The sequence below is a fragment of the Somniosus microcephalus genome, chromosome 11 (genome assembly GCF_052327205.1).
Source record: "Somniosus microcephalus isolate GS21.2 chromosome 11, FLI_Smic_1.0, whole genome shotgun sequence".
NCBI classification, from domain to species: Eukaryota; Metazoa; Chordata; class Chondrichthyes; order Squaliformes; family Somniosidae; genus Somniosus; species Somniosus microcephalus.
This window is the reverse complement of record NC_140997.1, coordinates 72,628,876-72,654,090: the sequence shown is the minus strand read 5'-3', so window position 1 is coordinate 72,654,090 and position 25,215 is coordinate 72,628,876. Positions and strand designations below refer to the sequence as shown.

Below are 25,215 nucleotides of genomic sequence, written 5' to 3'. Positions count from 1 at the left end.
CTTAACCCCATTGTTTTTTAAGAACTTCCTGAATTCTTCGGACACAAATTGCGGTCCATTATCAGAACAGATCTGTTCCGGCAGCCCATTCCTGGCAAATATGGTCCTTAATACTGTGATGGTTTTTTCCATGGTGGTGGAGGACATCTTTATTACCTCTGGCCACTTGGAGTGTGCATCAACCGCGATTAAGAACATTGAGTCCATAAATGGACCAGCCAAGTCGATGTGTACCCTTTGCCAGGGAGATGAGGGCCACTCCCATGGATGTAGAGGGGCTTGGGGTGGAGCGTTTTGGACCTTCTGGCATCCTAGGCAGCTCTTGGTCATTTCTTCGATGTCTCCATCGAAACCTGGCCACCATACAAACGCCCTGGCTAGGTTCTTCATTTTCACTCCACCCAGATGCCCCTCGTGAAGCTCCTTTAGAACTTTATCCTGGAGTTTGGGTGGAATCACCACTCTGGATCCACACATCAAGGTTCCTCGGCACACTGACAGCTGTTCTCTTCTTTGCGAGAATGCTGGCAACAGTGGTTCGCCATGTGCTGGCCATCCCTTCACTGTTAAATCGTAGACTCGTGAGAGAGTCGGGTCATTTCTAGTTTCCCTTTCAATGGCAGAATTTGTTACTGGTAGACATTCGACTATGGTAGAGTGGAAAATCTCCACTGGGTCTATGGTAGGTGCTTCTTCTACCGTTGGCAACGGTAGGCACGATAACCCGTCAGCATTCCCATGCTGTTTTGATCCTTTGTATTCTATGTTGTATTGGTGTGCCCCTAGAAAAAGGGACCACCTCTGTAGCTTTTGCGCTGTCATAATGGGAACACCCTTTTTAGGGTTGAATATGGAGATGAGGGGTTGATGGTCAGTCAACAAGGTAAATTTTTGTCCGTGTAGGTAATGGTTGAATTTCTTCACTCCCCATACCAGGCTGAGTGCTTCCCTGTCGATTTGGGCATAGTTACGCTCAGCTGAGTTCAATGAGCGTGATGCAAAAGCTATCGGCCATTCCGAGCCATCAGGGAATTTATGCGATAATACTGCTCCTACGCCGTAAGGGGAGGCATCGCACGCCAGTCTGATTGGCAGTGATGGGTTGTAATGAGCCAAAACTTCTTTGGACGTGATTAAGTCTTTGCATTTATGGAAGGCACGTTTACAGTCTTCGCTCCATTTCCAAATTACTCCTGTTTGTAGCAGTTCATTAAGAGGGTGTAGAAGAGTTGATAAGTTCGGTAAAAATTTATGATAGTAATTTATTAATCCCAGGAACGACCTTAATTGTGAAACATTTTCAGGTGCTGGGGCTTTTATGACCGCTTCAATTTTTTCAGGTGACTTATGCAACCCTTCCTTATTAATTATGTGGCCACAATATGATATTTGATTTTGGAAAAATTCGCACTTGGGGCGATTTGCTCGTAGGCCCCGTTCTCTCAGCCTAGTGAGCACCTGCTCCAAATTGGCAAGGTGCTCATTGTTGTTTTCTCCTGTTACAAGGATGTCGTCTAGGTAGCATTGAGTCCCCGGAATCCCTTGGAGGACTTGCTCCATAGCTCTTTGCCAGATAGCTGGAGCGGATGCTACTCCGAAAACCAGTCGATTGTACTGGTACAGACCTTTGTGTGTATTTATCGTGAGATATTTTTTAGAGGCCTCTTCAACCTCCATCTGTAGATATGCCTGTGCCAAGTCAATTTTGGTGAAACGTTTCCCTCCGGATAGTGAGGCGAAAATATCTTCTATCCTCGGAAGAGGATACTGTACCGTGTGAAGGACCGGGTTTACAGTCACCTTGAAGTCTCCACAGATGTGAATTTTTCTCTGTTCTTCAGATTTATCATTCATCAATGCTTTCTTCATGACTGGGACGATGGGTGTTGCCCACTCGCTCCAATCTATTTTAGATAATACGCCTGCCTTTTCCAAATTCTCCAGCTCTGCCTCGACTGCTGGACGAATTGCGTATGGCATCGGTCTTGCCTTAAAAAACTTGGGAATTGCTGCATCTTCCACTTTTATTGAGGCGGTGATGCCTTTCAAGGTTCCTAGTTTCTCTTGAAACACTTCCTTGGCGTTGGCCAAGATGTCTTTTAATCGTTCAGGTATGACGTCATCATCATTTTTTTCCTTACTGGTCACCGTCAGTGCCTGAATGGAGTGCCAGTCTAAACGTATTTTCCTGATCCATTCACGTCCCAACAGCGATGGACCACCATCTTGTAGAACGTATAAATACAACCTCTGTATTTCCTTGCCGTTGTATACAACAGGCACCCTTATTTTTCCTTTGGGGTATACTTTCTGCCCCGTATATGTTTTCAAGATAATGGATGTGTCTTTTAAAGGTATATGCGGAAATAGCCGCTCGTAATCCCGTCGATTTATGACGGTCAGAGCTGATCCTGTATCTAGCTCCATTTTAACTGGGGACCCTGCTATTGTGAGGGTAACCCAAATGGTCTGGTAATCTTCTTTGGCAATTACATTATGTAATTTGAGAGAGCTTAGTCTCTTGTTCCCGGAGTCACTATCGCTCTTCTGGTCTTCGGAGCTACTGTCCGTCATCATTTGTACCTTTCTGTGCTTTTCCTTATTGATTTTTTTCCTGTTAGTGGATTTTTTGTTTCCAGATCGGCATACACGTGTAATGTGTCCCATCTTTCCGCATTGCCTGCATGCTTTGTCCTTGAACCAGCAGTCCCTCTGGTCATGGGTGGATCTGCCGCAGCGATAACATCTCTCGAAACCCCGTGTCATTTCATGGGTGCTGAAGTCCTGTGGCTTTTGCTGTATCTCTGCAGCTCCTCTTGCGGCTGCTTCGTATGATACAGCCATACTGAAAGCCTTGTCCAGTGTTAAATCTTTTTCAGAAAGCAGCCTTTTTTGTGTTCCTTCACTTAAGAGACCGCAGACAAATTTGTCTCAAAGATAATCTGCTAGTCCTGCCCCGAATTGGCAGTGTTTTGATAGCTTTCTTAATTCGGTGAGGTAATCAGCGTTACTTTCATTCTTGTGTTGATTTCTCTTGAAGAATTTGAATCGTTCCGCTATCAGCAGCGGTGTTGGGTTTAAGTGCTCCTGTAGGGTATCAATAATTTCTTTTAAATCCTTGTCCTTTGGTTTGGCTGGAGTGATTAAATTTCGTAACAGCCCGTATGTCTTTGCGCCCATTAGATTTAGCAGTACTGAAGCTTTTTTTTCATCTTCTATTCCATTTGCGGTGCAATATACCTCCACTCTTTCCACATATGTGGTCCAATCCTCTATCTCGTTATCAAAAGCATCAATATTGTCAGACTTAGGCATCCTAGAAAAAAAATGGCGCTTCCCGCGCTTTCCTTTCTTTTCTGCAGAAAAGATATGGCGCTTCCCACACTTCCCCGCCGCTGCTGCCGATGCCAACGCTGTTTCCCGCGGTTTCCGTTCTTTTTAATTATTTATTTACAGTTGGAGACTCGTTCCCGCCAGACTCTCTCTCTAGGTCTGAACGCCGACCTGCTTGCAGCGCCGGTCGTCTCCCGAGTGCTCCCTCCCCATCTGTTACTGCTTGCCTCTGCTTTTGCTGCTTGGTCTAGCTGTAGAGCCAGCCGCTGGAGCCCCAGCCCGATGCCCAGGAAGGATTATTGCAGTACCTGCCACCAGCTTGGCTAGCTGGTGAAACCACAGCTTTTTCTCTTTCTTGATTTTTCTTCAACTTTGGACGCCAGAGGAATCGATGCCCTTGAGGTGCTGCCGAATTGCAGGTAAGTCCGTTTCCAATTCGTCGCCACTGTTGTGTCTGCATGTTGATAGAGACACTGAAGACAGGAGTTGGTTTCATAGGTGTTTACTAAACAAAGTCTGGAGGGGAACTAACTGATACAACACAATATACAGGCGTATATAGCCCGAGTGGCCATTACCGGCATTACAGTACACATGGGGCTCTTAAAGGCACATACACTACACTTCCGGCATGCTCCCACCACAAGTGCAGCAGAAGGGCTGCAAATTAGGCCAGGACCCAGCCTTCCCCGGCAGTTTCCACGAGGCCTTGTTTGGGGCAAAGCCTCCACCCACCCCAAACACAGTCGCCCACACCAGAGGAGGGAGGAGGGGGCATGGCTGGGAAAGGGACTTCAAGTTGGGAGTTTGTCACGGGCTTCGGAATCCACCAGAGGTCGAGTATACCCAGTGAAAAAAGGCTCGCCCTCTGCTGGCCGGCAAAAGTGCAAGCCTACGTCTTGTCTCGGACCCCAGAATATATAAAAAATTTGATGATGTGGCGGTACCACCGGTTGTCCCTTACATATAGATATATACATAATTCCCTTTAACTTACCTGTTGGGCCGTTGCCCCTTTAAGAGGCGACCTAACGCGCTGACGTCACGCATCACGTGACGCACGCGCGCCGGCCACCGGCCCGACTCGGTCTTCCAAGACGGCCGCCGGCATAGCCCGGCCTACCGCGACTTCGGCCGCATCGGTCAGCCGACGGGAGCGACGCGATCTTCCGCCCCCGCGGCAAGCACCGGCACAGCCCAGCCTCACAACCTCGGCCTCAACGGCCAGCCTCCGTACCGGGAGACGCGCTGACGCAACGACGCGGTCACGTGACGCCCCAAGCGCGGGCAAACGCGATGACGCGCATCACGTGACGCCCAAAGTGTGGGAAACGCGACCGAGCGTGATGACGTCATCACGCTCTCCACAGGACTGCGAACTCAGTCCTCGTGGAGTCCCCGCTGGGACAAGACCTACACCACGGTGCTCCTACAGTCAGCCATCTTACCTGCCATCTTACCTGATGTAATTAGTCTGTTCCTGTAAATAAACAACTTGTTAATAGTTCGTCGAAGTCAAACTCTCTTACTTAGTGGCGATCTACACGAACCGCTACAATGACACATTTTTTCTCCCTTATAAAAAGAAGCCAATGAGCTTGTCGACATCATCTTCCCTGGATCCCCTCCCCCAGAGCAAGCAACCCATGCTGTCCTGTCCTCCTCTCTCTGGTTGACACCCGAGGGACACTCGGCATAGGTACTATAATGAGGTGATCTCCCTCTGACCCCGTTTACTCTGGTAGAGTTAGCAACGGAGGCCACCTATTAGATTAATCCCAGCACTTACACCAGGATCAAAGGCCCACAGATTTTTACAGTCTTTATTGTTATTATTCACATCTATGTCTATAGATGTCTTCGGTTACATTTGTCACGCAGGCACACTGCTGTGTCACAGGTAAAAAAATTAGTACAGAAAAGAGAGAAAAACACAGCTGGTTTCTTCTGACCTTGAGGAAGAGCCAGAGACTGACGAGCAAGTGCCAATCTGCAGCGAATCAATTACCCTCTAGCTGACATCAGGTTGTGGCTATTTACATTCATTTGACTTTGTAGTTTTAAAAGGACAGGCAAGATAATAAACAACTCCCCTCTTACAGTAGAATAATACATTCTGCATTACAAGATATAATGCTCTTATCCTTTTAAAATGTATCTTCTGACTTAACATAAGCTTCACCACAGTGGACCTGCTAGTATATAAAATAGTGTTTTACAGAACTTGTCTTTGAGTTGTTACTAAAACCGATTGTTTTAAGGACCTCCTATGTAGTTAGAATCGGCTTATTTCTGACTCCAATGCACTTGTGCATACTGGCTCCAAAAACTGCTCTTTTGTATCTGAACACAAAGCTATCAGCTCTCAGACTCAATCCTTCGCTTCCTTGGCGGAATTGCAATCCTGAATGCATTTTTCTCCCTTACCGTGGTTGCTGCTTGGAGAATAGCTGAAGAAATGTGAAGTTTTCTTTGAAAAAAAAAATGACTGTGCAGACATCAGCACTTGTCCAGGTACAATCACAGCACTAAAATTGTTTTCAGTTTTCTTCTTGTGATTCTGCATTCTGGTTAAAATTAACTGAGAAGAAACTGCTGTGCATGAGAATGAACCAATCACAGGAGAGAGGCAGTAGGCTAGGAAATGGCATTGGCCCTGTTGTTTAGATTGAGGCATGCAGGACTGAATGCTCTATGCCTGGTTAGCCACCAATACATTCCCAAAGCAACTCCAATTTAGGTAACATAGTAATAGTTTCAGGCATGACAACGGCACGCCCAGCCCAGTCAACCCTGCAAAGTCCTCCTCACCAGCATCTGGGAACTTCTGCCAAAATTGGGAGAGCTGTCCCACAGACTAGTCAAGCAGCAGCCTGACATAGTCATACTCACAGAATCATACCATTCAGCCAATGTCCCAAACTCCTCCCTCACCATCCCTGGCTATGTCCTGTCCCACCGGCAGGACAGACCCGCCAGGGGTGGCGGCACAGTGGTATACAGTTGGGAGGGAGTGGCCCTGGGAGTCCTCAACATTGACTTTTGACCCCAAGAAGTCTCATGGCTTCAGGTCAAGCATGGGCAAGGAAACCTTCTGCTGATTACCAGCTACTGCCCTCCCTCAGCTGATGAATCAGTACCCCTCCATGTTGAACACCACTTGGAAGAAGCACTAAAGGTAGCAAAGGGCACAGAATGTACTCTGGGTGGGGAACTTCAATGTCCATCACCAAGAGTGGCTCGGTAGCACCACTACTGACTGAACTGGCCAAGTCCTGAAGGACATAGCTGCCAAACTGGGCCTGCAGCAGGTGGTGAGAGAACCAACACGAGGGAAAAACCTACTTGACCTCGTCCTCACCAATCTAGCTGTTGCAGATGCATCTGTCGATGACAGCATTGGTAGGAGTGAGCACCACACAGTCCTTGTGGAGACAAAGTCCCGTCTTCACACTGAGGACACCCTCCATCGTGTTGTGTGGCACAACCACCGTGCAAAATGGGATAGATTCAGAACAGATCTAGCAGCTCAAAACTGGGTATCCATGAGGTGCTGTGGGCAATCAGCAGCAGCAGAAATGCATTCCACCACAATCTGTAACCTCATGGCCCGGCATCTCTCTCACTCTACCATTACCATCATGCCAGGAGCAGCACCAGGCATATCTAAAAATTAGGTGCCAACTTGGGGAAGCTACAACACAGGACTACATGCATGCTAAACAGCGGAAGCAGCATGCAATGGATAAAGCTAAGCGATCCCACAGTCAACAGATCAGATCAAAGTTCTGCAGTCCTGCCACATCCAGTTGTGAATAGTGGTGGATCATTAAACAACTAACAGGAGGAGGAGGCTCCATGAATATCCCCATCCTCAATGATGGTGGAGCCCAGCATGCGAGTGCAAAAGACAAGGCTGATGCATTTGCAACCATCTTCAGCCAGAAGTGCCGAGTGGATGATCCATATCGGCCTCCTCCTGAGGTCCCCACCATCAGAGAAGCCAGTCTTCAGCCAATTCGATTCACTCCACGTGATATCAAGAAACGGCTGTGCGCACTAGATACAGCAAAGGCTGTGGGCCCCGACAACATCCCAGCTGTCATGCTGAAGACTTGTTCTCCAGAACTAGCCGTGCCTCTAGCCAAACTGTAGCACTGGCATGTATCTGACAATGTGGAAAACAGCCCAGGTATGTCCTGTCCACAAAAAGCAAGACAAATACAATCCGGCCAATTACCGCCCCATCAGTCTACTCTCAATCATCAGCAAAGTGATGGAAGGTGTCGTCGACAGTGCTATCAAGCAGCACTTACTCACCAATAACCTGCTCACCCTCATGAAGGGTGTCCTCAGTGTGAAGGCGGGACTTCACCCAGCACCACTCATCTCCAGACCTCATTACAGCCTTGGTCCAAACATGGACAAAAGAGCTGAGTTCCAGAGGTGAAGTGAGAGTGACTGCCCTTGACATCAAGGCAACATTTGACCAAGTGTGGCATCAAGGACCCCTAGTAAAACTGAAGTCAATGGGAATCGGGGGAGGGAAACTCTCCACTGGCTGGAGTCAAACCTAGCACAAAGGAAAATGTTTGTGGTTGGAGGTCAATCATCTCAGCCCCAAGACGTTGCTGCAGGAGTTCCTCAGGGCATTGTCCTAGGCCCAACCATCTTCAGCTGCTTCATCAATGACCTTCCCTCCATCATAAGGTCAGACATGGCGATATTCGCTGATGATTGTAATATGTTCAGCCAGTTCGATTCACTCCACGTGATATCAAGAAATGGTTGAGTGCACTGGATACAGCAAAGGCTATGGGCCCCGACAACATCCCGGCTGTTGTGCTGAAGACTTGTGCTCCAGAACTAGCCGCACCTCTAGCCAAGCTGATCCAGTTCAGCTACAACACTGGCATCTACCCAACCATGTGGAAAACTGCCCAGGTATGTCCTGTCCACAAAAAGCAGGACAAATCCAATCCAGCCAATTATTGCCTCATCAGCCTACTCTCAATCATCAGCAAAGTGATGGAAGGTGTCGTCAACAGTGCTATCAGGCAGCATTTACTCACCAACAACCTGTTAACTGATGCTCAGTTTGGGTTTTGCCAGCTCCACTCGGCTCCAGACCTCATTACAGCCTTGGTCCAAACATGGTCAAAAGAACTGAATTCCAGAGGTGAGTTGTGACTGCACTTGACATCAAGGCAGCATTTGACCAAGTATGGCATGAAGGAGCCCCAGTAAAACTGAGGTCAATGGGAATCGGGGGGAAATCTCTCCACTGGCTGGAGTCATACCTAGCACAAAGGAAAATGGTTGTAGTTGTTGGAGGTCAATCATCTCAGCCCCAGGACATCGCTGCAGGAGTTCCTCAGGGCATAGTCCTAGGCCCAACCATCTTCAGCTGCTTCATCAATGACCTTTCCTCCATGATAAGGTTAGACTAGGGGATGTTCGCTGATGATTGCACAGTGTTCAGTGCCATTCACAACTCCTCAGTTAATGAAGCAGTCCATGCCCGCAGGCAGCAAGACCTGGATGACGTTCAGGCTTGGGCCAGTGTGTGGCGCGAATGTTACTTGCCACTTAAGTGCCAGACAATGACTATCTCCAACAAGCGAGAGTTTAGCCACCTCCCCTTGACATTCAACAGCATTACCATCACCGAATCCCCCACCATCAACATCCTGGGGGTCACCATTGACCAGAAACTTAACTGAACTAGCCACATAAATACTGTGGCAACAAGAGCAGCTCAGAGGCTGGGTATTCTGCAGCAATTGTCTCACCTCCTGACTCCCGAAGGCCTTTCCACCATCTACAAGGCACAAGTAAGAAGTGTGATGGAATACTCTCCACTTGCCTGGATGAGTGCAGCTCCAACAACACTCAAAAAGCTCAAAACCATCCAGGACAAAGCAGCCCACTTGATTGGCACCTCATCCACCACCTCAAACATTCAGTCCCTCCACCACTGGCACACCGTGGCTGCAGTGAGTACCATCTACAAGATGCACTGCAGCAACTCGCCAAGTCTTCTTCAGCAGCACCTCCCAAACCCGCGACCTCTACCACCTAAAAGGACAAGGGCAGCAGGCGCATGGGAACACCATCACCTCCAAGTTCCCCTCCAAGTTACACACTATCCTGCCTTGGAAATATATCGCCGTTCCTTCACCGTCGCTGGGTCAAAATCCTGGAACTCCCTCCCTAACAGCACTGTGGGAGCACCTTCACCACATGGACTGTAACAGTTCAAGAAGGTGGCTCACCACCACCTTCTCAAGGGCAATTAGGGATGGGCAATAAATGCTGGCCTTGCCAGCGATGCCCACATCCCTGGAATGAATTTTAAAAAGGCAGAAGACCATTGATCCATCTCGCCCACTGTGTTCCCACAGTGTATTTCTAATAACCTTGTAACCCAAGGCTGAGAAATTGTACCTTGTTGCACCCATTTTGCAGGCATAAAACGAGAACAACGAGAGCTAATTTCAGGGACCAACATCTCAATGCCTTAAGGACATCTGACCCGATATTGGGTCGGGCCATTTTTCAGATATTCTGGTCAGCTGCTTAAAACAGGCGTTAGACAACTGTGCATATGCTAATCAGGGACCTAATGGCCGTTTTAGGACCCCTCTGAGAAATTGGGCAGCCCTGTGTGGAGTAGGTTTTGCTAGTGTGGATGCAGCCCAGCAAGCAGCCACCACCAAAAAGGTAAGTAAAAATTTGTTTTCACTTCTCATGTGGCACCAGGATTGCTTCTTCCGACTCCACAGCACTACTGACAACTGCTGATGGACACGATCGCCCCTCCCGCTGACCAGCCTCCCTGCCCCCTGCCTGCCACCGCCCCCCCCCCCAAACTCGGTACTTGTCTGAGGCCGCTGCTGCCGAACCAGGTGACCCAAAAATTGTGCTGCAGAAGCAGTTGGCTGTGGAGTTGCGACAGGCAGCTCGCACAGGTTATTTAGATGAGACCCAAGAACCAATTTTGGACCAGCCTCGGGCCTCCTGGCTTGGGCCCGCGTTGCGGCCATATGACTGCCTTCGTGCCTGGCCAGCAACAAATTGCCAGCCCCATTTGTTGACAAGAATCTGTATAGTTCTTTCTTGAGACCAAATTCGTGGCATCTCGGTGATATAGTCAGTCAGTCAGTATTTTAAAAGGACAGCAAGTTGACATGCCTTGTTCAGTTTAGCAGAGACCTTGATTATCTTGCTTTCAGTGGAGTTGCTGCCCAAGCCAATGTCTTAATGGTGCTGTGCAGGGGCTGATTGTCACCAGTGCTGGTGGGCAGGAGCTCTGTATGCTGTTGGTCTGAGGTGGATGGAAAAGTCAGGCATAAGCTGAGTAAGTTGCTGATGTGGTGCCATAAAAGCTGAAAGCCAGTCTGCACTCCATCCATCCCCAGTTATACGACACATTTAGCATATCTCTACCCATCCCTGAGAACCAGTGACAGTGTGCACAAGTGGAAAAATGGACTACTGTTTTTAATTACTTTTATTGAATAATTCAGACTGTTAATTTACCCCCCCCCCCAATGTTGTTTGATGATGGTGTATCTTGTAATAAGAGCTCTATACAGAAGACACAAGGGCACAAGAAGGCACAGTATCCAGGTAGATGATTTGATTCCGAGGAAGAACAGGGGTGAAAAAAAACAAATTGTGGATTGCACAGATTTGATTGAAATAGATCAGTTCCACCCAAAATGTTAACCAGCTGTTCAGATGCTGTTTTAGTTTCTGAGTTCCAACATTCATGGTTTATCTGTTATTGGACTGGCAATTGGCCAGGTTTCTATCAGGCCATTGGATTTGATGGTTTTTAATGCAGCAAGAAAAGACATTTTAAAAAGAGAATCTTCTAACCTAGCAGGTGGTAGCAGAGTGTTCTGAGATAAACCACCAGTTACAGAAGCACTGAAGAATTAACATTCTGCAGTTTCAGCTTTAGGTTTTCACAACCGGTTAAGTGAAAGTGGACGGAGATATGTGCCTTGTGATTCAATTAGTTACTTGTTGCATAAAGATCAGAATTCCATCCTTGTTAAATCCCAGTTCTCATTATTCAAACGATTTGTGAAGCCATAGTCGCACAGTACAAAGGTGCCTTTGTTTGTCAAAGCTGGCAGTACAGCAAAATGAAGCAACAGCACTTTTCAAATTTTGGTTAGCTAGTCATTTTAAATTAAGTCAAATTTGTAAGAATAAGTAAAATGTAAAGTAAAAAGACCCATTGGTAAGCACTAGTACCAGTAGGTACCTCTGTAAATTAGAGACATGTGTAGCCAGTATAGAAGAGTGAGTGATCGCTGGTCATTGCTGTGTCCCTGCTCGTTAATGATGTGATCACAACACCAAGCCATTCTTTTATATGTAACTTGCCTCACTTTTTATCTTGTGTAAGTCCAGTTGGTGCATCTTTCTAAGATGTGGCACATTTTGCCCAATTTAGTTTAAACTGAAAGTTTGGATGGATGTGTAACAGATCCTGGTCTGAAACTTGAAACTTGCCAGTAAACGGAGAGGTGCACTGTACAGCCAAATCTTTCACAACATTTTTTTTAAAATCTATTGCCTTGACTTTAACTGGTTCACAATACTTCGCAGTTTCCCCTTATCTATCTGGGTCACTGCTTTGGGAGCATCAGTATGAATAAAAGTTTAACAAAATACTACAAGTGCAGTACACTGATACAATTCCATTCTTAAGTAGCAGTGATACGGTTGCTCTTCTGTTGGGTGAGAGTACTCTGTTAATCCTCACTATCTTTCATTCTCTGCCCCATGTTGATCTCTACAACCCAACATAGCATAGTCTGGTAAGCTTTACTTCCCAACTACTAACCCCGAACTAGAATAGAGGAACACAAGGAGGAAGTCTTGGTGATAATGTACAGGCTGGAGAACGGAGTGGAAGTACAAAGGACTGAAAGTGAGGCAGGCAGGGGTATGGAAGGGAACTGGGGAAAGAAGCAGAGGGATAGAAGGAGGGTTGGGAAATGGAACAAAATTGCACAGGCCAAGAGCAGAATGGAACAGAGGGAGGGGTGAGGAATGGTGCAGCAGTACAAAGGGCACATTGCATGCAGCGGAGGTACTGCGGACAGGCTGAGAAATGAAGGGAAAGAGCAAGTAGAGGAAAGAAGCGGAGGGCAAGTTGGGGAATTGGGGCCGAGGTACAAAGGCCTGACTGGGGAATGGAGCACAAACACAGTGAACTGGCTGAGGAATGAACAGAGATGCAGAGGGAAGGCTGAGGAATGGAGCAGAGGTATAGCAGGCAAGCAAGGAAAGAGCAGGTTTACAACGGGCACCCTGGGGAATGGGGCAGAGATACAGAGGGCAGGTTGGGGATTGGAACAGAGATACGGAGGGCAGGTTGGGGATTGGAGCAGAGATACGGAGGGCAGGTTGGGGATTGGAGCAGAGATACAGAGGGCAGGTTGGGGATTGGAGCAGAGATACAGAGGGCAGGTTGGGGATTGGAGCAGAGATACAGAGGGCAGGTTGGGGATTGGAGCAGAGATACAGAGGGCAGGTTGGGGATTGGAGCAGAGATACAGAGGGCAGGTTGGGGATTGGAGCAGAGATACAGAGGGCAGGTTGGGGAATGGAGCAGAGATACAGAGGGCAGGTTGGGGAATGGAGCAGAGATACAGAGGGCAGGTTGGGGATTGGAGCAGAGATACAGAGGGCAGGTTGGGGATTGGAGTAGAGATACAGAGGGCAGGTTGGGGAATGGAGCAGAGATACAGAGGGCAGGTTGGGGATTGGAGCAGAGATACAGAGGGCAGGTTGGGGATTGGAGCAGAGATACAGAGGGCAGGTTGGGGATTGGAGCAGCGATACAGAGGGCAGGTTGGGGAATGGAGTAGAGATACAGAGGGCAGGTTGGGGATTGGAGCAGAGATACAGAGGACAGGTTGGGGATTGGAGTAGAGATACAGAGGGCAGGTTGGGGAATGGAGTAGAGATACAGAGGGCAGGTTGGGGATTGGAGTAGAGATACAGAGGGCAGGTTGGGGAATGGAGTAGAGATACAGAGGGCAGGTTGGGGAATGGAGCAGAGATACAGAGGGCAGGTTGGGGATTGGAGCAGAGATACAGAGGACAGGTTGGGGATTGGAGCAGAGATACAGAGGGCAGGTTGGGGATTGGAGTAGAGATACAGAGGGCAGGTTGGGGAATGGAGCAGAGATACAGAGGGCAGGTTGGGGATTGGAGCAGAGATACAGAGGACAGGTTGGGGATTGGAGCAGAGATACAGAGGGCAGGTTGGGGATTGGAGCAGAGATACAGAGGACAGGTTGGGGAATGGAGTAGAGATACAGAGGGCAGGTTGGGGATTGGAGCAGAGATACAGAGGGCAGGTTGGGGATTGGAGCAGAGATACAGAGGGCAGGTTGGGGATTGGAGCAGAGATACAGAGGGCAGGTTGGGGATTGGAGCAGAGATACAGAGGACAGGTTGGGGATTGGAGTAGAGATACAGAGAGCAGGTTGGGGATTGGAGCAGAGATACAGAGGACAGGTTGGGGATTAGAGCAGAGATACAGAGGGCAGGTTGGGGAATGGAGTAGAGTATAGAGGGCACATTGTGGAATGATGTTTACTGATAGTTGCAGGATGACTATTAAAAGAGCTAATTGTTACTGGAAAGCTTAAGTTAGTTACCACAGTGGAAGCTGCAGCCCTGCTCTATAGAACTAGCAGGACTTCCGTTGAGGGAAAAAAAGATCAAAAGCCACCGCAGACTGGGAGTTATCTCTGGATCTTCAGCTGAAGTACTATGATATGGAAGAAAAGCTACCAGCCACCCCTGATCCTCTCTAACTTCTACCGCTGCACTATAGAGAGCATCCTGACAAACTGTATCACGGTATGGTACTGCAGCTGTAGCTCCCATGACCGGAAAGCCCTGCAGCGGGTAGTCAAAACTGCCCAACGCATTACCGGCACCCGGCTACCGACCATAGAACATATATATCAGAAACGCTGCCTACGGAGGGCACGGTCCATCATCAAAGACCCTACCCACCCCAGCCACAGTCTGTTCGCCCTCCTACCATCTGGAAGACGCTACAGATGCATTCGCACCTGTACGACCAGATTTAGGAACAGCTTCTTTCCCAGGGCTGTCATCCTACTGAACTCCACAAATAAACACTAAAGCCTGCACATCTGCCGATGCACTTTATTATGGTCATATTTATGCTAATATATATGTACAAATGTATGTTGAAATGTTTAAGTGTCCTAATCCAAATTGTACACTCTCGGGAGCCGCAAGCCTACATTTCGTTGTACTGCACTTGTGCACTAACAATGACAATAAAAGTTGATTTGATTTGATTGATTTGATGTACTTTATTTTAATTTGTTTTAGCCTGCTTAAAGGGGAACCTCAGTATAGAAAAAGGACTTTCTATTTTGAAAAAGTAATTCAAAAACATGGTAGGAGATAGTCATTGCCTCAATCTGCTTTTGCGCTGGTTTAATGTCAAGTTCACTGGCAGGAGATTTAGACTTGGGTTTTCCAGTATAGCGGAATCATGGTAGGTTTGGTCAGCAAGGCAGTGCCTCAGCCCACCATAAGGATGCAACTGATACCAACTGCTTTTCTGTGGTCAGGATAGTTTGCATTTTTAGGCGAGCTATCTGATTTCCACTGGGGAATCCACTTGGAGAGCGAATGGCAATTGACTGTGACAGGCCTCTGAGGCCTGTCTGCCACAGCGCAGTGTGACCGGCAGTCTCTGTGCTGCCTGTTGAAGTTTGAAAAAATATATATTTTTTTAAAACTGGTTCCTAATTGTATACAATCAATCCCTCTGCAATGATTACGTAGGCTTTTTGGCCTCTTGCCCATCCATAGCGAAGCTGGATTCTAGGGATAAGCAGCCATCCCTATGTCGCGCATTGCTGTGGTGCAAACGAGGAAAAGTATGTTTTGAGGATGTATTACCGTCATTTATATAATAATACACTATGCCTGGCCATATATGGGCACGCATCCGTTCCCCCATCACTTACGGTAGGAAATCCTTGAAGTGATGCGGGAAAGGTGATCCAGAAAAGTTTCTACCTCCATCCTTCCAGGTTATGCTGGGGAGCTGGTGCAACTCGAGCAGAAACCCTAACTTTTTAAAGGAATTAATCAACGTTATTCATGCATTCTGATTAAGGGACAACTTTTGTCTGTAAATCTGCACAAATTTTTTGGCCTACATCTTCCTTGGTGGCTCAGTGGGTTAGTGCCATCATGGGTGTAAACAAGGGTCATATAAATCAAGATGACAAAGTCTCCCTCCTCTGACTGAATTTTTAACATGCACAACTAGCACCTCCTAGAAATCACTGTCTTAAAAACAGAAGCTACCTGCCTTTCCGTTCATCCAGTAATCGAAGCACGGTTATAAACCAGCCCACCTGGCGGAACGGAGCAGATGGGAGGTTAAAATGGCAGCCGGGTGGGAAGCCGCTGCTTTTCCATAGCGTTCCCACCCCAACCATTTTAACTGCTGGGATATCGGCAGCGTGGAGATGGCCTCAGGCAGGTGGGGCCTAATTAAAATGTGAATGTGCGGCCTGATGACATAATCGGCGACATAACGTGATTTTAACTTAAAATCACGGGAGTCCTACACGGCACCAAACCCGCCGGCAAAACCTGACAACAGACGGCAGAGTGGGCAGAAGAGGCCACAGTAAGTCATTAAAAAAAGTTTATGAGGATTCCTTGCAGGCCAAGGGGGAGCAGGAGTGCCTCCCCAGCCCCCTGGCCTTTTCCACTTCCTCCCACCACCAGCAGCTCTTTGGAGACACCCCTGGCACTAACCCTATGCCGGAGACCGCCAGCCTCCCGCCCAATTTCCTGCTCCCACCTGTCGGCTCTGACGTCATTCTTGCCGGCCTTGCGCGAGAGGCATTGCAAACAAATTTAAGTGAAGCCTGGGAGTTATAATGGCCTGGGTCTCATGCTAAGGAGTCTGTTGGGGACTTCCGCCCACCCCACACTCCGCGCCCGGGTTAAAATTGGGGCTCGAATCCTTTGGCAACGCAGCCACACCAATCGCTTGCATTCAATTGTTTTCAAAAATTCAATTTCTTGGCCCATTGCGGGAATGGATAGAGGAGGTGGGGAGCGGACAGATGGGGACCAGTTGGCCAGTGTAGCCTAAACTAGGGCAACACACAAATAAAAAGGCTTTCGCTTTCCTATATGGTAATTGGTCCCCCCTTTATACTGCAGGGTTGTCTGTGATGAGATTTGTGTATTAAAGTTAAAGTGACAACAAAGGAGAAAGAGTGCAGTCGCCTGTTGTTGACAGATCCACCCCACAGTATAACTCAGGTAGATTCCGCACAGCAGAAACCAACACAATTCATAAGACAATTCTAAAGGGATGTGAGAGGGACTGCTTCAGCACCCCTCCGAGCTCCTTGTTTTTATCCTCAATGACTATACTGTACTTTGGAAAAAGGTAAGTTGCATACTGCCAGGAAGTCTCGTGCTGTGTTAATGAGGCACAACAGAGGATCATTCAAGGTAGATTTTCACTTCATTGCCCGATGCAGTAATGCTGCAGCAACAGTGAAAATAGCTGGCACTGGTGGAGCCGGGTACTGCGGCTGTCTTTTTCTCAGCCCACGAGTGCCCTGAGTGCCCAGGCCATTCATACAGATCACTCGTGTGATTTTCATACGCTCCCAGGTGTCAGGGAAAGCACGCGGCGAGGAAATAGAAGTCACGATTTGTTTACAAAATTGTTTATCTATTGTCACAGGTGCTCTGGAATCCTTTAGCAATGTTAAAAGTGTGTATTCCATCACCAGGGACCATAATGTAGATGCAACATTAGAGATCAATGTAGATCTAAAATTAGAATTAATTCTGGCTTGCCTGAAGTCTTTGTCCCCTAACCTATGAAATCCAAGAGTCCTACAGGACACATAATAGAAATTTATAGTTAGAAAGGTTAGTAGTTAATTGAAAGACTCCACACACCTTGAACATTTTGAAGATAGATTTTGTGTTCTGCCTAGACTGATAAACATCTCTAGTACCCTTTCTACAGGCAATCAAACTGCTCACTAAACTCACTCAATGGTGAAGCACTGATGAGTAAGCGAAGCAAAATGATCTAGTATTCACTGCCCTTGAGGAATAAATCATTATCATTCAGGCTGCAGTCAGTCTCCCGCAGTGCACAGCTGAAGTGGCGATTCTGTGCTGAAAAGCTAGCCATCATTTGCGTATTATATAAGGTGCTCAACCTCCATATACTCTTGAAATGTTCTGCTAGAAACATCTTAAATTTCTTTAGCTGCTGTCATCTGAATTTTGTGGCTCTGATGTTGTTGTGGGTCCTGCAGTGAACTGCAGGCATTGAATTAGACCTTTGCCATTTTTAGAGATGTATTACTCCTTATGCACTAAATTTAGTTTTCTTGCTTTTCCCCCTCAGAATGTAGGTGCAGTTAGTTTCTTCTGCGACTATGAGGAGAGCCGGGGTAACTACCTGGTGGATGTTGATGGCAACAGGATGCTTGACCTTTACACCCAGATCTCTTCCATCCCTATTGGTAAGGGCTACACGTTATACTGGGAGCTGCACTCCTCAGAAGAGATATTTTAAAACCTGATAGTTATCCTCCAGTCCATTTCTTTGATGAGCATCTTTCAGCCTAAACATCATTGTTCATGGAGATTATAAATTTACAAAGTTGCATATCTGGAGTATCTCATCAGGGAACGAAATCTATGATTTTCCTGCACCAAATGTTGAATTTTCCATATACCCTCCTCGTATCCTTTATAGCATCACTCTAGATTAGGGTTAACTTGCCTATTCTCCTGCATTGTCCTGGAGTTCCCAGGAATTGAAAATAAATCTCCCAGACACGGCTGTGAGCAATCATCCAGGACAAAGCAGCCCGCTTGATTGGCACCCCATCCATTACCTTAAACATTCACTCCCTCCACCGCCGGCGCACCATGGCTGCAGTGTGTACCATCTACAAGATGCACTGCAGCAACTCGCCAAGGATTCTTTGCCAGCACCTCCCAAACCCCCGACTTCTACCACCTAGAAGGACAAAGGCAGTAGACGCATGGGAACACCACCACCTCCAAGTTCCCCTCCAAGTCACACACCACCCTGACTTGGAAATATATCACCGATCCTTCATCGTCGCTGGGTCAAGATCCTGGAACTCCCTGCCTAACAGCACTGTGGGAGTACCTTCACCACACGGACTGCAGCGGTTCAAGAAGGCGGCTCATCCCCACCTTCTCGAGGGCATCTAGGGATGGGCAATAAATGCTGGCCTTGCCAGTGATGCCCACATCCCGTGAATGAATTAAAGAAAAACTTAAAAAGGAGATTCTCTGATAATCTGCTCACTGCACTCCAGGAGAGATCAGTTAAAATCAGTGTGCGGATTATATTGAGATAGAAGGCGGCCATACTCAGTCACAGGGCTGAGGAGTTTTTCATTTCTTTTTCCTTCCTCTCCATTCTGCAGGCTTGTTATACTTGCCGGCCCACCCAAATCATGGGTTTAATTAAAATTAAAATTGGGCTCTCTTGTTGAAGTTTACACCGACCATGGCCACCTCCGTATTGTACAGCCTTTATGCAGATGCAGCAGGCAGGAATCCGTGCGCGCATTCAGGAAACAAAGTTTAGTAGTTGAGTGGAGCTGGTTTACTGGTAGGGAGTGTTCTTCGCCACTGTCACTGTGGGACTCTCCACCCTCCACAGACCTGAGACTGCGAGCGCAAGTGTTGGACTCTCATAGATTGTCCATCGCAGCATGGCACAGCCCTCCCTTCCCCATCCCAATGGATTATAAAGTATATTTCTAGCTATGGCCTTGGTTGGTAATTATCAATGAGGAAGGAGTAAAAAATGGAACAATCAGATTACTCCCTTTTATAAGGATCCCTGAATTGGCAAGTATCGTGTAATGACTAATCACTGGCTGTAGGAAGTCATGTGATGCAACCTCCTGGAATGTGTCCAACTAGAGTTGGCAACCCTACTCTAGATAGTAGACATCTTTTTGCAGTCCTGCAGCAGATGCAGAAAAAATCCTTCTCCAAAAGTGCATTTAAATATGTAAAAAGTCAAAACAGCCATTTTATTCAACCTTCACAGGTGGGGGGATTGTCCTATGAGGAGAGATTGAGTAGACTAGGCCTATGTTCTCTAGAATTTAGAAGAATGAGAGGTGATCTCATTGAAACATACAAAATTCTTGCAGGGCTTGACAGGGTAGATGCAGGGAGGATATTTCCCCTGGCTGGGGAGTCTAGAACCAGGAGTCACAGTCTCAGAATAAGGGGTCGGCCATTTAGGACTGACATGAAGAGGAATTTCTTCACTCAAAGGCTGTACAGTTGTAGCAGGACTTCCCTGCTTTTATACTCTAACCCCCTTGCAATAAAGGCCAATATTCCATTTGCCTTCCTGATTACTTGCTGTACCTGCATGCTAATTTTTTGTGTTTCATGCACAAGGACCCCCAGGTCCCTCTGTACTGCAGCATTTTGTAATCTCACCCCATTTAAATAATAATTTGCTTTATTTTTCCTGCCAAAGTAGATAACCTCACATTTTCCCATATTATATTCCATCTGCCAAATGTTTGCCCACTCACTTAGCCTATCTATATCCCTTTACAGATTCTTTGTGTCCTCTTCACAACTTGCTTTCCCACCTATCTTTGTATCATCAGCAAATTTGGCTACATTACACTCAGTCCCTTCATCTAAGTCATTAATATAGATGAGGTAGACGATCAGCCATGATCTTATTGAATGGCGGAGCAGGCTCAAAAGGCCAAATGGCCTACTCCTGCTCCTATTTTAGTGTTGTTATGTTCTTAGAGTGTAGTAAAAGCTATTTAAAATCTTGTTTTGAATAAATTAAAAGTGGATGTTAACGTGGGGTTTTTCTTATTCCTGTGCAAAAATGTACATCTTTTGGAAAGAATATCTGTTTTCAGATCAATACTCCACGTTGCCCGTGAGAGACAGGGAACATTCTATAAATCAAAGGAATTATGGCCTGTAATTTGCAGTCAGCGGTGAAGCAAAGGCGTTCACCGCTGACCTTGAAGAAAGCTCCCCACAGAGATCTCGCAATCTCTGTGGCAAAAACTTGAGGTTCCTCGACGTGTAATTGATTGCAGCGCTGTGAATAGAGGGTGCTGCAGTGATGCCATCAAACTGTCTAAGCAGTCAATCACATTGAAGAATTCTCACAGACAGCAAACCAGGAAATAAAAAAACAGCTTTTATCCTCACTTTTTAAAACTGTTAAAGTGAGCAAAATAAAGATTGGGATTTTCACATGGGGATAAGGTAGAAGCTTAAAGTTTTTTTAATTTTTATCATAATGAAGAAATTTTACATTCCACAAAAATAAAAATGATTTTTTATGGGCCAGAACGGTTGTTTAGCAGTCAATGCGCTGTTAAAACCCCAGTTACACCGATTCCAACATTTAATGGGGTATTTAGCAGCAATATTAGCGTGGAAAAGCTCAAGTTCTCGTCAGTTCCACTGATTTCACTGATTGCCGGTCATGGGGGTGGGTAGGGGGGTAGGGGGAGTGGTCCACAGCGCAGCCAGTGTCGGAGCAGTGAATGACTAACCCCAACTTCAGGATTTCCGTGTTTGGATGCGCATGCGCTAAATCCTGAAGTTACGGACAGTTTCAGAGGGGTAATGATGGCGAACACTGGCAAAATCCAGGCCACTGTCTATATTCTGGTCCAGTGATCTCTTGAATTTCAAAAAGTCTCATTTGTTTAATTTAAGTCCTGCCATCCTAAACAACACCGTCAATCTGTAACTATCCAAAAATATCAGTATTATCTAATCTGGCTTTCTTCTGCAAATAAACAAAATAACTAAATTCAGCTGTTAAATACAAATCTTTAATATAACAAATGCCATCACTATCTCCTTTCCTCCAAAACAAAGACTATTTCAAAAGATTATCATTACGCAGTCAAATTGAGTGTGGAATGGGGAATTCCTTTATGTACTGCCCAGAATGCAAAATAAGCCACTTCATATATTGCATAGATTAGTAGAATCCTTCAAGAATAGAGGAGGGTAGCAAGAATTATCCAAAGGTAGTATGACTCACCATCATACTGGATCGCAGGCATTTCAGGTGTTCAGCCACTTTAGAAGCAGCCTAGTTGAAAAATCCAGTGATATCTCTTTTGATCTGGAAAACCTGAACCTTCCTATATGCTAACTTTGACTCAAAATATTTTTTATAACTAGCTCATGGTTCTCTGGTATATTCGCTGCCATATAATGCAAAATAGACCGAGAAATCCTCCAGAAACTGCAGGAAAATGCACAGTGTACATGAAGTGTTTGAGCATATTCTGAGCGCATCATCGCCTAACGGAGCTAGTCGAATTTTAACAAAATGTAATTGGATTTATGCTACAAAGAGCAGACATCTGGATCAAACTAAAAGTAAGAATTACTTTGCTCCAAGATGACAGGCTAAAGGTCAAGCTGGATTTTTTCGATCCTAATAATCTGAGAACTCTGAACAGTGCAATCCCCCTCCCTGATGTGTCGCAGTGTCTGAAGCTCAGACTCCAACTCATCAACACGGAGCTGGAGTTCCTGTAGCAGCAGACACTTGTCACAGACGTAATCACCGTGAGCCTCAATGGGGTCCACCGGCTCCCACATCTCACAACAGTAACACATCACCTGCTCCATTCTATGTAATTAATTTAAAAAATTTATTGTTAGTTATGGACACCCTCTGCCCGATTTTAGATGCTAGTATCACCTTTAATTAATTGGATTTCAACTAAATCAATCCCTCTAATTACACCAGTTAAATGGTTTACCAACAGTCACTCTGCACCAGAAAGGCCTTATTAAAGGAAAAAAATTAAGGATAGTATTCGACTAAAAACAAGGGCATATAAGGTAGCCAAATCTAGTGGGAGGATAGAGGATTGGGAAAACTTTAAAAGACAGCAAAAAATAACAAAAAAATTGATTAAGAAAGGGAAGATAGATTATGAAAGTAAATTAGCAAAAAATATAAAAACAGATAGTAAGAGTTTTTATAATTATATAAAAAGAAAAAGGGTGGCTAAAGTAAATGTTGGTCCCTTAGAGGATGAGACCGGGAAATTAATGGTGGGAAATATGGAGATGGCAAAAACACTGAATGAATATTTTGTATCAGTCTTTACAGTAGAGGACACTAAGACTATCCCAACACTTGACAAACAGGGGGCTATAGGGGGGGAGGAGCTAAACACGATCAAAATCACTAAGGAAGTGGTACTCGATAAAATAATGGGACTCAAGGCGGATAAATCACCTGGACCTGATGGCTTACATCCTAGGGTCTTGAGGGAAGTGGCGGTAGGGATTGTGGATGCATTGGTAATAATTTTCCAAAACTCCCTGGACTCAGCAAAGGTCCCGGCAGACTGGAAAACTGCTAATGTAACACCCTTATTTAAAAAGGGCAGTAGACAGAAGGCTGGAAACTATAGACCGGTTAGCCTAACATCTGTGGTAGGTAAAATTTTGGAGTCCATTATTAAAGAGACAGTAACAGGACATTTGGATAATCATAATTTAATAGGACAAAGACAGCATGGTTTTATGAAGGGGAAGTCATGTTTGACAAATTTGCTGGAGTTCTTTGAGGAAGTAACATATAGGGTGGATAAAGGGGAACCAGTGGACGTAGTGTATTTAGACTTCCAAAAGGCATTTGACAAGGTGCCACACAAAAGATTATTGCTTAAGATAAAAAATCACGGGATTGGGGGTAATATTCTGGCATGGATAGAGGATTGGCTATCTAACAGAAGGCAGAGAGTTGGGATAAATGGTTCATTCTCAGACTGGCAATCAGTAACTAGTGGTGTTCCGCAGGGGTCAGTGCTGGGTCCCCAACTCTTTACAATCTATATTAACGATTTGGAGGAGGGGACCGAGTGTAACATATCAAAGTTTGCAGATGATACAAAAATGGGAGGGAAAGTAGTGAGTGAGGAGGACATAAAAAACCTGCAAGGGGACATAGACAGGCTAAGTAAGTGGGCAGAGATTTGGCAGATGGAATACAATACTGGAAAGTGTGAGGTTATGCAATTTGGCAGGAAAAATCGTAGAGCAAGTTATTATCTTAATGGCAAGAAACTGTAAAGTACTGAAGTACAAAGGGATCTGGGGGTCCTGGTGCACGAAACTCAAAAGGTTAGTATGCAGGTGCAGCAAGTGATTAAGAAGGCCAATGGAATGTTGGCTTTCATTGCTAGGGGGATAGAATATAAAAATAGGGAGGTATTGCTTCAGTTGTACAAGGTATTGGTGAGACCGCACCTGGAATACTGCATACAGTTTTGGTGTCCATACTTAAGAAAATACATACTTGCTCTCGAGTCAGTACAAAGAAGGTTCACTCGGTTAATCCCGAGGGGGTGGACATATGAGGAGAGGTTGAGTAGATTGGGACTCTACTCATTGGAGTTCAGAAGAATGAGAGGCGATCTTATTAAAACATATAAGATTGTGAAGGGGTTGGATCGGGTGGATGCGGGGAGGATGTTCCCGATGATGGGTGAAACTAGAACTAGGGGGCATAGTCTTAGAATAAGGGGCTGCTCTTTCAAAACTGAGATGAGGAGGAACTACTTCACTCAGAGGGTGGTAGATCCATGGAATATGCTGCCCCAAAAAGCTGTAGAAGCTACATCATTACATAAATTTAAAACAGAAATAGACAGTTTCCTAGAAGAAAAGTGAATTAAGGGTCACGGGGAGCGGGCAGGAATTTGGACATGAGTCTAGGTTCGGATCGGACATGGCCCTGTGGGTAGCGGAGCGGGCCCAGGGGCCGTGTAGCCTGATCCTGCTCCTATTTCGTGTGTCTAATTCTGTTAGATTCAGGAGATGGTTCTGTGATAGTAGATTGGCGGTTAGGATCAGATCAGCCATGATCTTATTGAATGGCGGAGCAGGCTTGAGGGGCCGATTGGCCTACTCCCGCTCCTATTTCTTATGTTCTTATGTTCTAATAATCTTTGAATAAAGACTGCTGTTTGTGGATTCATTGTTGGCGTCTCAAACATAGCGCTATTGAAAATGTGACAACAGATCCAGAAGTTTGCTGTGACAGTGTAAAAATGCTGTGTGTAAAATTGCCCATTTTAGTTCAGTCAGGAATTCCATTTCTGCCAAACCGATGGGCCGAATGGCCTCCTTCTGTGCTGTGCTATTCTATGATTCTCATACGGATGGTTTCATTGAAATGTATAAGCAGCATACAGGGACCGGCGACCAAATTAATCAAACACTGTGCCCTTGATAGCTTTTTAAAAAAAGAAATACATGCTCAAAAAGCCTCGCCAATGGCCCAGTGGGTAAATGCTATTGAGCCAAGATCCCGGTGTTGATCCCTGCTCAGTGCCCAGTTAGCTGGTCTCAGCTGGGTTAACAGGAGGCAACAGCTGGCTAGAGCACCACCATGCTGAGAGGGGAAAATCAGCTTGGATTCCTGCACCTAATCATTATCCACATGACCTCTGCTAGGAAGTGTACATGTGGACTTTAGATGATCACGGCTATCAAATTCATGCATATCTCTTTTTTAAGAAAGCAACTGATTAACAAAATAGTTACCAGCAGCTTACAGTGTTCTTCCAGAATCTAGGCCATCTGAATCTTTTGAGTGACGGTTCTTCGTCATTATGTAATTATAATCAGCAGGGAATGGTTTCAGTATGTGGAGCAGAATAGATCCTGTTTTTTGGTGCAACATTAGACAGAGAAACGCACTAATGAAAGAGT

At 46.0% G+C, this 25,215-nt stretch overlaps 1 protein-coding gene across 5 annotated transcripts in view; it reads left to right on the top strand.

Moving 5' to 3' along the window:
* Positions 1-25,215, top strand: part of abat (4-aminobutyrate aminotransferase) — a 364,265-nt gene that overhangs the window by 188,884 nt on the left and 150,166 nt on the right. For all 5 annotated transcript variants that reach the window (XM_086000868.1, XM_086000870.1, XM_086000866.1 and 2 more), the window contains exon 5: positions 17,819-17,936. In XM_086000868.1, the coding sequence (XP_085856994.1) occupies positions 17,819-17,936 (118 nt within the window). The remainder of the gene's footprint in view (positions 1-17,818; positions 17,937-25,215) is intronic.